General features: G+C 39.1%; 1 protein-coding gene across 9 annotated transcripts in view; it reads left to right on the top strand.

Annotated features, from left to right (window-relative positions):
* The window catches only part of LOC143208911 (potassium channel subfamily K member 6), a 482,405-nt gene that overhangs the window by 383,404 nt on the left and 82,423 nt on the right, over nt 1-16,578 (top strand). For all 9 annotated transcript variants that reach the window (XM_076423865.1, XM_076423921.1, XM_076423913.1 and 6 more), the window contains 2 exons: nt 5,193-7,552; nt 12,575-12,860. In XM_076423865.1, the coding sequence (XP_076279980.1) occupies nt 7,193-7,552; nt 12,575-12,860 (646 nt within the window). In that variant the 5' untranslated portion in view covers nt 5,193-7,192. The remainder of the gene's footprint in view (nt 1-5,192; nt 7,553-12,574; nt 12,861-16,578) is intronic.

Genomic DNA, 16,578 nt, shown 5'->3' with positions numbered 1-16,578 from the left:
CCGATTTATGGTCGTGAGCGTGCTTCGGTAGTTTGTTCAAAAGGGTGTTCGTTTCTTCGCCGATAAAAAGTAGGATCGAGCGCAACGATCGATCAGGTTCGACGATAAATTAGCATTGAATTAGTATCGGACGCGATCAAATTCATTGGCCTATTTTAGCCGTGTAGATCGGCTGGTACATTGGATTGTGTGAGTGTGTTGTCGATGCTATAAAGACTTCGATGGGTGTACGCGTCCAATTTTGTTGTACAAATACACACGTATCTGCGTGTTGCGGAGTTTTTGGCTTAAACTCGTTCGGATTCCACCGTATAGGATTGAAGTCGGAGAACGATAAATCCTTCGAAGCATTATTCTTCGAGTATCTGACTGGCAAAAGCGATCGAGGCGAACGGTGAAAGAGCTTTCGTCGTTGGTATCGAATTCTGAAAGGTTCACCGCCTTTCACCATCGTCCAATCACAAACGAACCGTCGGAATGTAATTGTGCTACCATTGACTGGATAGGTCTTTGTCGGCGGTTGGCAAGATATGAGAGGTATTTCGGGAATTAAACTATTTAATTTTACGGTTTTCGTAGCACGTACTACGCCTCGTTTCAATTAGGTTGCAGCGGTTACGAGTTTACCGGCGCCATAACCTTAAATCCCTTTGATAGAACTGATTTGAAATTCTGTTCTTTTTCAATAGCTACAACTGTAATGTGTGATACAGACTGCGTGTCTCTATGCAAATAGAGACTTCTTCACTTTTATCAACCAGGAGCCAAATTTTAGTGCGGTGAAAACAATATTTCTCTTTACTATTTATTATATATTCTATATTAAACTATTCTAATCCTCCTACTGATTTAAATGTCATGTACTCTTTTTCATTTTTATTACGTGTCAAAAACAATGAAAAGTCGCATAACTTTCGAACTACTGGATTCAGTGGCGACTCAAGTCAACTGGAGGGCCCAAGCGGTAAAAATTTTGGGGCCCTCGAACTCAAGTTAGAAATAGGAGTTACAAGAAACCTCTTATGAACTTATTAACAAAAAAGAAAAGTAATTAAATATTTCATACCGTTACACATTACATAAATTTATTTAAAAATTCATAAATTTATTTACAATTCGGGGCCCAACGCGGCTGCATACTCCGCTTACCGTTAGATCCGCCACTGAGTGGATTCCTAAAATTGAAACTTGAATTTTTTATATTTTCTGGTCAAAATCTCTACAGGAATATATAAAAAGAAATTAAAAATGTCAGGTGGAGTGTAACCAATATGAAATTCTAATTTTAATGCAAATAGTGTGACTGCGGATGTTTATGCAATTTTCAATTTTCGTAGGAAAATTTTACGAAAGTGGAATCAAATAAAATTTTATTTTCATTGCTAGAAGCCTTTGTAGATCTGAAATAAATACTCCGTAATATCAGATGCTATATAATAGCTACTACAGTCATTAAAACTAGAACAACGTTTTGTACTTGCAACCGTGTTTATGTTACAACTCAATCATTTTAAAGTAACTACTACAGAGACCATTCTCAGTATCGGAATTCCGATCGAACCCTTATCAGTCCCAAAGTAACCCCCTTCCTCGTTCTTCTCTGATCCAAATTCCATATGGGGCTACGATTACCGTCTTCGCCAATATTCATACCTCAGCCCTTTGCTCCCCCTATCAGATAAGGCTCTTAATCAATTCTTATCAGGCCCGCTCTTGGCGTCACGACCACGATCTCCAATATTTATGTCTTAACCCTTTGCTTCCCCTATTCGATAAGGCTCTTAATCAATCCTTGTTAGGTTCACTTTCGGCGCAACGACTTTGGATTTCCGATATCTATGCGTCTGGAGTCTGGGCCTTATCTTCGAATCTCTCCTTCCTGATACATCCCTAGTCTTACATTTTTTCCTAGAAAGGGATTTCCCACAAAATCAAATGCAGTATCCATTCTCGTGCGGATCAATTGCCACCCTAACTCTATCGAAATCTGCAACTCGCATGAATTTTTAATACAATGCTGGACAAAATAATAAGACATCATTGAATGAACACTAAAGACAATTTTAAGAAGCGCTTCCCTAAATGAAACGATTGTTTAAGAAACTCAGTAGGAGTTCACATGAATGGAATTTTAACATGTTCAGGTTTGTACTAGAGACGACCGTGACTACACCATAAGGTCGTTTCCTGATAGGCCTCGCATACTTAACATGTTGCATACTACTAAACTAACATGTACGATGTTATTCCTCTTCAGGGACGTGGAAACTCGGAATGGGACAGTTCTAATCTTCCGACAGTTCTCTATCATTATTGTTAATATAGTGATCTTGTTATCGTTCATGTTCGAAAGGTAGCTCCGCGGGTCCCAGCTCCGCTCGGCCAAGAATTTCAATAACTCAATGTTACGACGATATTAAAAATACCGTAGAAACGTTTTCAGTTTTCAACTGTGACATCGAGCTTCTCTCCTATACATATATCCTCATACGAGGTGGGTACAAAAGCTTCCGTGGAATCTTCGAATTTAAATATCACTGAACATCTAGCCAGCCACGGCTCCTGAATCACGCTCGGATATGAAGAACTCCGGGGCTTTAAACCAGTTGATCTTGCTATGCATTTATGGATGTCGAAGGACGTAGTATATCGTACGGTTTCCGCTTACGACGAATCGACTTTTCGTTCGCTATCCACGCTGTGCTGCCGCCGCCGGCCGTCGTTCCTTCCGTTTTTATCCGACCAGGGCCTTCCTGCGCTTCCTTTTGTCCGATTTTGTGGGACCTGTATTAGCGGATTTGAGGATGATCGTCGATTATGGTCTCTCCGGTGGAAGGTTCTCGAGGACCCCGTTCGATGTACGCGAAGAAACAGGAACATCTAGGAACTTCTCCACGATTTCCCAAAGGGCCTTCCACGATAATTCAACGTTCCACGTCCACCCAGAATTCAGCTGTCTTCTTCGGCACATCGAAGTCGTTCTCGTTCGCGTCAGATCTCTGATTCTTCTTGAAATTTGATATGGCCAGTAAGAGGATAAGAAGCGTTCGAGCACACCTATGAAGTCACGATAGACCACCGGTCTCTAACTCTCCAGTCTTTCTCTGGCCAAAATCCTTACCTTTGCAGCTTGATCGGATTCCCAATTTACGTCCAAGATCTACAGGCCTAGGCCTGCTTTATAGCTAAAGGATATATTTCTCCTTCAATTTCCTGATAATATAGGGACTCAGGAGGGTTTATACGATTTCGCAGAAATACATTCAACATTCTACTCCTTAAACAAACAAATATTAATTTTTTAACTCAAACAAAATATGTATGTAGACAGTAATGGAATTTCTTGAATTAGAAACATTTTCGTCGAAGAGCCTCCGAACCGGAGACACCGGAGCAACACATTGGCACTTGAATGATGTAAAATGAACTCTTTGACTTGTTAAAAGTTTTGTTCGTATGTTTGTCCATTTGTTTGTTGTGTTCGTATTTAAAATAATATTGGATATTCACTGGATATCATAAACATTGTTCTTGATTATTAAAATATGCGGTATTCTTATGATAATCAAGAACAGTATTCATGATATCCAGTAAATAACCAGTATTATTTTAAACAAACATAAATATTAATTCCTCAAAATTATCACCACTAATAAGGAGTAAGAAAAAAAAAGAAACAAATTTTTACGTACTGGTTTAAATCATTTATGTGCGTATACTGGATACAACGAGGCAAACGTTACATTTGGGTAGAAAGTCACTTCACATGCAGAAACATAAAAAATGTAAAATTTGCCGATATGTCCCAGGAGTTCCATTTATTGATCATAAAAATCTTGAATAATGTAGAATACTTCCTTTGCTTCCTATATACTCCTCAAGAATTGCAAAAATTCCGAAAATTGTCGGTACAGAAACTATGTCATAAAATAACCTTTAAATGTGGGTATAAAACAAAATATTAAATATAAAAGTTGCTAGTCTTTTTATGAAGAATAAAAAGGGTGCAGAATTTTTGTACTTATTTTCATTAGTTTAATTTTCCAGATATTTTATAAAAATGGGTTTTCGCCCACAAACTTTGGAGTTACTTTCACACCACGTAACGCGAAACTGTACAGCTACAAAAAAGTATGAAATATTTTTTTATATGTCCCGGTATTGATGGTACAAACGTGAATGGTGAGATTCTACATGAGCAAATAAAACGAAAATATGGAGTGAACTTTTTTTCATTTGTTGCCCTGTATTCGAGAGAATCGATTTCGAAAATTCAGCGAATATGCGTGCTATTATAGAAACCGTCTGATTCGTCTGATCATGACCAGCCAATTCTACTTCTTGCATATACTATAGCACTCGAACCCAGCGGATCTTTATAATCAATTTTCTCAAAATCAAGACGAAAAATGCCTTGATATTATTCCTTTTTCCGATTTATTTTTACATGTAGAATCACCTCCTGCCCGCTTTTACTGATCGTCCATCAGGAGATGAGATGGTAGTGATTTCGACAGGGGGGTGCATTCTTGACGCCAGTCTGCGGACTCCACTCATACGCTTAGGTCAAGCGAATCGACCAATAGCGAAAAACATGTAGCGCAGAGTAGGGATATCACGTGGTTCCTACAAGTTTCTTCTCACTGCCATCTACTGATCCGTCACGCTCCGAGGTGAAACGCTATTCGTGCGAGCGAGCGAGAAGCAGACAGGTGTGCAATCGCCATTGAAGTTCTCACCTCAATCGTGCGGTCTTATGTGCACAGTATTGATCTGTTTATGTTATCCTTGACCTAGACCACTTAAATAATTACCGGCACATACAGCTTCCGAAATAATCGAGCGCGAAAAGTGTTATTTCCCGAATAATTCTCAAATCCTTTCTTCCGTGATCGCCTGTCCCATAAATACATCTTGAACACAGCAGCGTCGATAGCGTCTCGCTTTGCAAATTTCACGGCTCGCTGTCTCGAATATCGAAAGCACCTTAACATTGGGGAAAGAAGCCGGGGGGAGGAGGAGGAGGAGGAGGAGGAGGATGGGAACGGGGAAACGGTCAGTTCCATTTCCATCGCAGGGGGTTCTCGCGCCGCATTGAAATATTACCGCAATACCGCGCGGGGTTCGTAGTGTAAAGAAAAGTAAACGTGAAATCCAATCGACCAATCCTATTTTCTCGTTTCTGTTTGCAGATTACCTCGATCGAGCGGAAGGAAAACGACGGGGCAGCTCGCGCGTCGCCTCGCTCTTCCTCATTCTGCCTCGCGTCGCGTCGCGTCGCGGCTTTGCTGATTTATTCGCCGAGCGTACGGAATGAAAACAGCGTGGCGCGGCATGAAAGGCGCAGGCAAATTACTGGATCGAGTCTGACCGTGTTAATCGGCTTTTCGCAGCGAGTTCTCACCTGGAGGTAGAACGAGTCCGCATTAAATTGGGATTGCCAGGTCGACGAACAAAGCGGAAACGAAGGGAAAAACGACACCGAGAACAGGCGATGGGAGAAACGGAGAAGGTTCGAGCGATGAGCGGAACCACGCAGCCGCGACTTGCATCGGGAATACTTATTCCGGAAATCCGGTTTGTCGGAATGAAGCCTTGAAATTGCCATCCACTTCTTTGCCGGTTGCGTTTCCCGACTGCGCCCTTCTTCTTCTTCTACTACTTCTTCTTCTTCTTCTTCTTCTTCTTCTTCACGACTCCAGCTCTCGTGGCGAGAACGACGACGCTACACTCTTACTCCCCCGCGCACCACGAAGAAAAGATGGGGTAGCAGGAACCGTCGCGGTGGCTTTACATTCATCTGCTACGAAAGAAAGTTTAAGCGACTTATGGAGACACTCTTGAAATTCACTCCGCGCTGTTCCTTAAGTTTCTATTTTCCTGCCAACAGAGGGAAAGAGAGCGTGTACTAGAAGTGCTGGTTGTCGCGGTGATGCGACTTTCCCTCCTGTCGCCGCGTCGAATTTGATTGATCGATATACATCCTCGGCAAGAAGACTTTTAGCCAACGGTGTCGGACTGGAATTGCGCGGAGACACGTTTAACAATATAATAGCTCGCGATCAAGGAACGTCGCTGTGAATATAACTCTCCCGGAAATCGGGTCCGCCGATCGGAGAGATGCAATCGCCGATGCGCCTCATTCGAACTTCTAAGAGGACATTATGCCCAGCGTAATGGCAGATTCTTTAATAAAACTTGGCATTACTCTGCCGCGTACATAAATATTTCTTAAACGTATGCGTCCCTTAAGGGGGTAATATCCTTTGGGAAGAGGACCGGTGTCCATAGAGATCCTCCGCCTCGGCCTGAAGAGAAACTAATATCCCAGGAAATATCTCAAACATCGATTTTATCCATAGAATTCTGGAACGCGTTCCACCGAGGAGGCAGTCCTCTAGAAAAATGACGGGAGTGCCCGGCCCGCTCGCGATCGAACGCCCGATCCTGGAAATCCTCTCGCGATCCCGGACCCGTCGAACGACCATTTTCTACGAGGATAATAAAAATCGACAGTGACTGCGATCGAGGTGTCGATTCCCAGACAACGGCCCTCTGTCTTCGCGTGGCGAAATTTCCGTCGAAAATGTTAGACCGTTCCCGCGGCGCGTTCGACATTCCTGTGTAAACCGTTCGTCATTTGTCACGGCTGGCCTCGTCCAATGGAGTGTTTCGAACCGAGACTCGCCTGCATTGGAAAATCTGATAACTCGGCAGATCATGCGATCGGGGCAAGGCCGCCGGCCCGAATGGATTCGCACAGATCTCGACGATGGTCGCGAAGAAAACTGTTGAGGAAAGAACTGTCCACCGCCGCTCCGCCGACGTTGACGTACCGACACGGTTAATATTCGCCACTCGGGAGCTGCGTGAACAATGAATAATAGTGGAATGGGGCCGGGAACAGGAGAAGGTGCTTAGGAACGTTTCAGCTTTGGGAAAGTTCGATTTCCGTAGCGCGCCGTCTGACTTACGCGAAGTTAGCCGTAGAGGAAGGTTGCGAATAGGTCAGAGGTGTCTACGTTTATCTACCTATTATTTCTCTGCTTTTTGGGATAGTCTTTTGTCGATAGTCGGCGATATCAGCGAGGCGAGCCGAGAGATGCGAACGACAGACTGCGCCGAGGTACCGTTCGACAAATGTGAGTCAGAGGACAGACCCAGGTGATACGACAGGACGGGAAAAAGGAGAATGGAGAAGGACAACGCGAGACATTACAGGGCTTACGAGGGCTTCAAGCCCGCGAATAATGGCAATACGTCGTCCTTGAAGAGATCCACGTCGGACCGTTCGAAAACACATCCATCGAGACAAGTGAAGTGTCTCTGCTTCGGCGGAGTGCCGGACAAGGCTAGCCAGCACTCCTTCCTGAAAGGTTTTATTATAAACCTAGGGATATGCGCCCTCCTCGTGGGTTACGCTCTGCTAGGTAGCTTTATCTTCCTTGCCATTGAAAGCGGTGCCGAGGTTGGGATACAACAAAGGACACTTGCTACCACAATAGCAGGGGGACAACCTACCAGACGGAACTCAACAGCTTGGCTGAAACAGGTGAGTGGTACACCTGCTGGTTCGTACTCCGAAAAATTTTCTTTTCCCATTTCCTTCTGTGCTATCGGTTGGTGTATAGGGTCATCAAATAAGAGTATAACGGTGTAAGATATCAATGTATTGAATCGCTGCATGTGTCCTTTACAATAGTACACTTTTGCCCTAAGTGTAGGAGACGAGTTCGGTAATTGCAGAACGCACTATTTTTTCAATACTGGTTTAATTATAAAGGATAAATGACACATAAGTGGTACACTCGATACACAATTCTCTCAAACACACAACATCATACACCCACGGCCATCCTAACCTCCAATCTCAGCGCTGCCAATTCTTACAACTCACACACTTTAGTAGGGATGGCGTGAATATCTACATTTGGATCACTCGTGATTCGATCACGTTCGTTCCCAATCACGGTGATTTTTCACAGTGATCCGTGATTTTTGAGACCACTTCTGATTGGCGGAGAGCATAACTGTTTTTCGCGCAAGTCACAGAGACACAACCTGTATATTTCATATTAACGACATCAAAACAAAATTGCGAGTTACAACAGTTCGATTGAAAATGTTTTTATCAGATATAGTATAGCATGGTTTCAAAAGTGCTTTCACTCTTACAATTAGTGCTTAGTGCGTTATAAATGTCTATCGTATTTTCTTAGTCAGGCAAATGGTAAATGTAAAAAAATTATGCGCTCAACGTAGTCGCATAGAAAAATTTCCTCATCTATTTCGATAAAGAAATTTACAGTGGATTATTAATAATTAAATAAATAAAAATATTTTTGTCGATGGTTTGTCTTTGTATCTTCAGTGTAAAAGTAATTACGATAAATTATTTTATTTTATTTAGAGATCCATGAACTGGAAATTTTCTCGATTTTACGTTAAAATGAAATTGCTTACTTTTTGTTGCACTCGCAGCGTATATGTATTTATTGTAGCTTGTTGCACACGTGTTTATATTTCGCTTGATAATTTTAAATTTTATCTGAACGAACTTCATAATTTTTTTACAACTTCCATGTAAAAAATTGCAGCAGAAATTTCAAAACAGTTTCCGTCCAAATACGCCATGTCTAAATACGGAATTTTTAAAACGAAATACAAATATTTTGTGTTATATTATTGAAAGAATGAACTCAAGAGTTGATATTTCAAAAATAAATATGAAATATCCTACTACTGTGAATGAATAAAATACGTCAATAAGCATTTCCCAAAAATTTTCACAAAATTTTATAAAAATCAAACATTCACTTTTTACTAGTTATGACGTAGTACGAACTTCCATATGTAACTTTCGAGAAATCGATGGATTTTTTCGTCACAGTTTTATACAAATATATATTTTGTATGTAGGACACGCTACGATTTAGTAAAATATTAGAACCAAAAAGATACGTTTCGTTTCGTTTGGTTTGGAAAAATGTGTAATACGGTAAAGCCTTGATCTAAGAAAACGGAAGCCGTAGAACCACAGGATCTAAAAGACAGCACGGACCCATGGGTTTTTCTTGTATCAAGGCTTACTGTATCTACTTTAACGTATTATCAACTTTTTGTCAGAATTTTTCAATTGTCCAATTGTGCTATAGTTCAGTCAAAGAATCCTGGCGCTAATACGATTTGCAAATAAGCATTTTCATTCAACACTACTCATTAGTGGCTGCTAAGGTTAATCGAATGAAATGCAACTGAAGGAAAACAGTTTTTGTGCATTTTGAGTAATTAATTAGAAAGAAATATAGGTCCATATAAACATGTATGCAAATAATAGTTTAGATATACAATTGTTAACACTGAAATAAAAAGGAGAAGATTGTGTACGTCAATATACATACGTAGGTAGGCTATTAACTGCATACGCAGAAGTAATCCAATCATAGGGAACAATATTTCGCCCGCAATTTGCAATAATGTCTATTAACGTTTTCCACAAACGCATGAATACCAGAAATGTACATTTGCTGCGCTATTAATTTGCTTTAAATTCTCTATATTTGCAGTAACAAATGCGGTGTTTCCATAATCTTATTTTCATTTCAATGGGACAGGTGGTGGGGGGGGGGGGGTGGGGGTCAAAATGAAAATGAAGCAAACATGTCAACATCAGAGTAATCCAATTTCAATTGCTGGCATAAGCGACTAATTTGGTTTTCATTGTTTCGCGTGCGCGCTCGTGTATACGTATTCTTTGAACTGGAGCAATTATTTCGGAATATAAAGTTATTCAATGGGGAAATGTTCCATTAAACAGAAACGAAGTAATACGAAACAATTATCAAAAATTCTGTCTGCGAAGGAAAGCTGAAATATCAATACAGTTTGCAACTACTCAATTAGTATCTTTTATCAAACTGCAAATATTTACTTTTTATTGTATCTTGGGTATTGTATATTGGAATAAGCTCCGATTAATTTCTTAAAATGTGAGGATCCAGAAACTCGGTGTAGAAATCTAGCCAAATTATTGTAATTTGTAATTGTACCTATATTGACGTAAGGGTTAATTTTAAAATATTAATTTTATAAAATTAAAATATGATTAAAATGAATGAAACTCAGAATTATAGAAATTTTTTTCAGCAAAATATAATCATTTTGCCACTTGCGTACCACCTGTATGTAGTTATTACGTTTTCACCCGACGTAAGTGAATCTCAATTTATCATAATGTCTTCATTCGTTCTCCATTTTTCTATCTAATTGTAAGATGCTCCCACTGGAGTCGAAGACAATTGAATTATCCGTGCATTTAAAGTTCGTTTGAACGAAGATTTATAGATCTAACGTCCCATTCACTTTCTTCCTCCCTTAAAGTGAAACCCGTCCTGCAGGAACTCTCCTACGTTGCGAGGATATTTCCACTTTCACGATGTTATTCACGGTCACTAGTCTTAAATTGCGTGGCCTGGCGATGGCACTCCTCTAAACCTTTATGCCCTACGTTAGAGACACAAGTTTAAGTCGAATTGACGACACGTACGTGACCTTACTTCTCTATTTCGAGATTTCAGCGGTCGTTTGACATTTTTCATTATTTCGTTTGATCCATTGTTTCACTTATTATCAGAAAGCCCCATCGTGATTTCAGAAGTAGAGAGATCGGAGTAGGAAGATCCTGTCCTATGAACGTTTCAATTAGCGTTAAGATGTTTGCTCAATTTTGAGAAAAATTGTTAACCCCTTGTACAGGGTTAATCAAAATTGTATACCATGACCACAACAGCCTGATTCTACACCTCTGGATCGGAGATCTGTTGAGAAAATGGACGGTAAACTTAAAATTAACCTTGAATCTCAAGGTAAAAATTGTTCTTTATTCCATCGTTATAGTACTCATCGCGATTTGATTTTTGTGAATTATATAACTCTGTGTCTGTAGAGATCTGTTAAAAACAGATACAACATTAACCTTGATCCTTTTCTTCAAGGTCAAATATTTTTATGACGTACTGTGGTTAACGAACTCGTCACATAAGACACTATCAGACTACAGCGCAAAACACATAGGGTACTATCTAAAAAAATTAAATTGACCTTGATATCACCTAGGCCCCTCCACATAGAACACTGATGTAAACATTAGAAGAGATGTCCACCTCGGAAGCGAACATTTTTCGTTGTTTCGATTTATTTGTACGTCTATCCATTTCAACGAAAACTCAATCGGTTACTTTATAAAAATCATTCTATACATATATATGTATAGGGATTATATAGATATATACAGGGTGATTTATATACAGGATCTACCGCAATGTTCTTAAAAAAAACACTGCGGTGTCCGCAGTCTAAAATGAAATATAGAAGGCATTTTTCCTGCTGGCTCTAATGCTTTTTTAGCATTTCTTCCTCTTTATACTTTTATATCGTTCCTTATTTTCGCAAGTATAATTGAGTTTCTACCTATACCTCTACAGTGCGCATCGCAGTCAAGTGGAGATTAAAATTCAATGGTCATGAACAATTCTTCTTTTGGTTAGAAATTTAATTCTTCAGGACATACCGCCGTCAGAAATGGCCAATTTTATTGTAGGATGTTCTACTTGTTCAAAAATTGTAACAGTCGTTTTACGTTGTAGAATAGAATTTTGTTAATTAAAAACTACACGGATATCAAACAGGACGATACCAAAAACTCTTTTCGTGAAACATGGTTTTTAATATGAAGCCTTGCAATGCCAGGAAATTTGAGAAACTTGTTTATGTGAAACGCACGAAATAAACAAATTATTAAAATACGTGAAAACGCTAGTTTCTACGAGTCTGATTTTACAAAATGTTATTTTCTCATAAAGCTGTTGATAACAAAATAATTTTCTTCAACCAGTTTCTTTTTATAAAAGTTTTACCAACATATTTGTGACATTTTTCTGATTAAAATAACACTAAACACGACACAATTTGGATGATATTTATTTTTTTAATTCGCGAAGTATCACAGTAGTGAAACCTCGATTATTACTAATCGATTAGTACCAATCAGTGGAATCGAGTATTCATTCTGCCACATCTTTACTAATTTGAATGATGGAGAATCCAGATATCATCTCGGTTCGGATAATCGAGATTCTACTGAAACGTCAATTAACAAGCGAAAATGCTTCGAATTATGTCGTGTTTGGGCTCATTTTAATAAATGTCGCAAACATGATAAATGAAAAGATGATAAAAAATAGTTGACCTTTTGACCTTGAAATTCAAGGTTTAAGTTACTTTTGCAGCAGTTTTCATGTCTCAATTCCCACCAAATCGAGGGTGTAGAATCTCGCTAGATAGTCGTGACATATAATTTCTATATACCCTGTACGTGTAAATTGCATCAGTGTAATATAAATATAATGAACACACACACACACAAAATCGTATAAAATGGAAATTTTCTAGAGAGTAAAACTTTGGTTTTGGAGTTGAAATAGCTCCGAGTGCGATGGGTTAAGAATTCGATTTAAAATACGTTCGGTTGGATTTAAGTATGCAATATTTCAAGGAGACGTTTTCTCGTGTTAAGGTTAATTACGAGGCGAGAGCGAAGACCGTGGAGAACATTTGGATAATCACGGAGAGCCTGAACGTTCTTTACCGTGAGAATTGGACTAGGCTCGCCGCGCAGGAGATCGCACGTTTTCAGGAACAACTGGTGAAGAGGATCACCGAGGACATGAAGGCGAACCAGAACGTCGGGACCTACGTTGGAAGTTCCGCCAGCGATCCTGTGACCGAGCGACGTGCCCCAGAGTACGAATGGAACTTCGCCAAAGCGTTCTTGTATTCTCTCACGGTGGCGACTTCGATCGGTAAGTACTTAACTACATTAACGTGATATTAGGTGTCATGGCGGACATCGTCCTCATTGAATTCGTGACTCGATTACTGTAACTTCGGTATCAGCAACTGCTCCGAATACGAGCCTGCTTATGTTGTTGATCGATCCACAGTAATTTCTTATTCTTCAAAAGGAGTTTTAGAATAATTACTATAATTTTATTACCTCGACAATGAGTCTCTTTTGAATTATTAAGTCACATCTACGATAATTGTAGGATATTGCTACAATTGTGGTTTGTATGGATTTTAGGAGAAATTTCTTATTCTTCAAAAAGGTGTTTTTAAATAATTACTAAAATTTTGTTAGCTCGCAATGAGTCATCTTTGAACTATTAAGTCACTTCTACGGTGTAGGATATAGGATTTTAGCATTTTAGGAGAAATTTCTTATTCCTAAAATAAGGAGCTTTAAAATAGTTACTAAAATTTTATTACCTCGATAAAGAGTCTCCTTTAAATTATTGAGTCACCTTTACGATATAGGATATTGCTACAATTAATTAAAGAAGAAATCTCCGAGAATAATTTCGTTAGCGATGTTGTTTCATCGGTATGGCATGTGATAAATGAACTATGTTTCCCACCGGATTGTCAAACATGTGATGTTCCATATGCTAATTACTGACATTAAACTCATGCTAAGTAGGAATGAAGAGAACAAGATAGAAAATAAGAAATAACACTTAATAGGAACTTTATACATAAAGCAGTTAACAAAACACGTAACTCAAATAAACCTTAATACCTAATTATTAGGCTTTCTATGTTTAATTAAATTCAGTTTTTCAAATTTGAAACATATAGAGATATTTATGGTGAAACCAAAGTCGTGAAATATTAAAATTAATATGCTTTCCCGTTTCTTTTTTTCATTTTTCCTAGGAGCCGTACATTTTGTTTATATTTGCACTCGTGTATCCAGTTTCGTTATTAATCATTGTTATAAAACCAACCGCATATATTTCACTGTGACGCAATACCTTTCTTCTGTCAAGACGCGACAGCTGTAAATATTTTATATTTTATGAAGCCAAAAATATTACAGGGGTTTATTTATATTACAGCACGTATGTATTAGACTTAAAATTAGTTACAACTCTTCTCTCGTGTTTCTCTTAAACACAAATGCTCCTATCATAAAGTGTGTCCTGCACCTTTAATTTGAGCACTCAAATGTTCTAAAATTCCAATAAGAATGCATAATATAATTGGCCTGAAAATTTCCTTTAACCCTTTAGATACTGGTCTATATTCACAAATGTGTCTGTCAGATATTCGTAAAATACTTGAATCTTTAATAAATTGTTTCTTTTTTAAAGAAGTGGTTTCACCCCTTAACGATAAATTCTAGAAAAAATACACAAAAATTTTTATTTAGAATAGTATGCGACTTTTGGGTGCCCTCTCTATCGAACGTTTTAAAATCAAGGTGACGAACGATCGAATAACAGAAAAGCAATTGGCGTTGTATTCTTCTATTTATTTACCTGTGCACTTTCAAATGCTATGTGTTTTATGTCGATGCAATATTTCCTTCTACGTCGCGCGAGTGCTCTTTATTTCTTTTCATGTCAAAGTTCTCCGTACCTCTATACAATCCAATTCAAGAATAATATTTCAAATATAAATAAATACCACCAAACCCCGTAAATTCCACAGAGAAAACAAATCTTTTACTCTAGTAGAAGGCTGATACGCAAAGAAATTGAACCAAGGGAGCGGAATGAATTCGAATATCTCCTTAAAAATATTACCATTATTCGAGCCAAGTCACAATGGGTTAATGCAATTTGTGCTGGCATGCAATCAGCGAAATAACCATTGAACGTAAGAATGGTGAATTTATCATCAATATTTTCTCGTGAGCTGTCTCGCTTCATACAGTGGGAAACCAGGCCAAGAAAATTGCAAACGTTGCTGCAGCGCGATGTAATTAGTAGGTCGATGGACCAACGCGGCGGGTAAACTTTGAGGGGGCCCGTTCACAAACGAATAATTACTGGAGGTAAATACTATACATTTCCAGACGGTGGCAGTGAGGCAGCCAGTAACACAAGATAGCGATAATGGTACCGCGGCGCGGCGGGGGCGGCGATAGCGTAAGATACTTATCTACTCTGATTTCAGCGCCGGGGTTTCGCTCGGTTTTACCCGGGGTACATTATTTAACCGGTTAGACGCCGAGTTCTTACGGGCATGTAATCTCGTCGCCAAACTCCTAGTATTTCGCCTCCATGATTTTTGCCGAACGATTGAAAATTTCTCGCCCGCTCGAAATTAACTTGCACAATTTGCCGCGACGCATTGGAACCGCGCCAGCGTTCCGTCGATGGTATTTTAGGCAGAGTAGAAATTTACGGTCTTTTATAAACACGTAAAACATTGGCCAATTTGTCATCCAATTATCCCCTTTTTGTCGAAGGAACGCGTGTTTACTCGTCCTTTCAGTACTCGATACGATAGACCTTGCTCGCTGGCTAACAGTCGAGTCGCCAGATTAAGACTCGTCTCCCCACTCTACTCTCCCCTTCTACGACGCTATTCCCACCATGCACCCGCCGCGGACCGGTCACGTGACGCGCTTCGTCACCATCACCAATTGTTCATTATTTCTTGATCTAACGAATATCTCTAGGACTCAATCGTGTTTCATATTGGTATAAATAAACTATGTGCTTTGTACGCATTCGTAATTGTATAGTCACTCAGTTAACCTTTTGCACTCGGAGCTATTTTAACTAGAAAATTAAACATTTCTTCCGATCTAGAGTATTTCCATTCCCTATGATTTTTGAAATTTTATGGATATGAAATTGGTATAATACCTCGTACAATATCTGAATGTTTAGTAATTGATTAGATACCGATATATTTAATAATGTAAACAATATTTTGAATAATGGTACAGCAATTTTTAGTGGTGTCTCAGAGGGGACAACCGAGTGCAAAGGGTTAAAAGGCTGCAAATGAGAACAGTTAAAGAACCGTTTAAACAATTATTCAATCGTGTTGTTGTAAACAATATTTAACTTAATAAATGTATACAATATTTTGAATAATGGTATAGCAATTTTTAGCGTCGTCTCAACGTCACCATATGAGTGCTAAGGGTTAAAATAGGAATTTCTGAATTTTTATATGTGACAAAAAAATTGGATTATTTCAATTTTGACAAATTATGATAGTAGCTATAACAATTTGGTCATAGTAAATGATAAAAATTGTATCAGTTCTACCCGATTGTCTAACTTCAATTAAGAGAACGCTAAACAGTACATCGCTAGGAAAACGGTTGCATTATAGCAACGACAGAGCGTAGAGCAGGACGTTCCACGGTCAAATACGACTGATCTAGAGTTTGTTAAACGTTACTATGCAATCCAAGACTCAAAGTAGCGGGGCTTACCGAATAGCCAACCCTGAAGATGAGTATGTTCCGTCACGGATAGTATGTCCTTGAATAAATACCGTGCTGAAACGGTAGACCAGGCCGGGGCAAGAACAGTTTAAACAGACAATTAATCGGATGGCTAAACATTGAAGTGCCGCGTGACGTTCCAAAGGTAAGTGGTCATCCCTTTCGTAAATACGAAATGAGACGACGAAGAATTTCACGCCCGGACGATCCCTAATAAAACCTACTGGTTTCGCACATGCAGAAATCGACCGATATTCATTTGACGGCGG

The sequence above is a fragment of the Lasioglossum baleicum genome, chromosome 1, assembly GCF_051020765.1.
Source record: "Lasioglossum baleicum chromosome 1, iyLasBale1, whole genome shotgun sequence".
Taxonomy (NCBI): domain Eukaryota; kingdom Metazoa; phylum Arthropoda; class Insecta; order Hymenoptera; family Halictidae; genus Lasioglossum; species Lasioglossum baleicum.
This window is presented reverse-complemented; position numbering and strand designations above follow the sequence as displayed.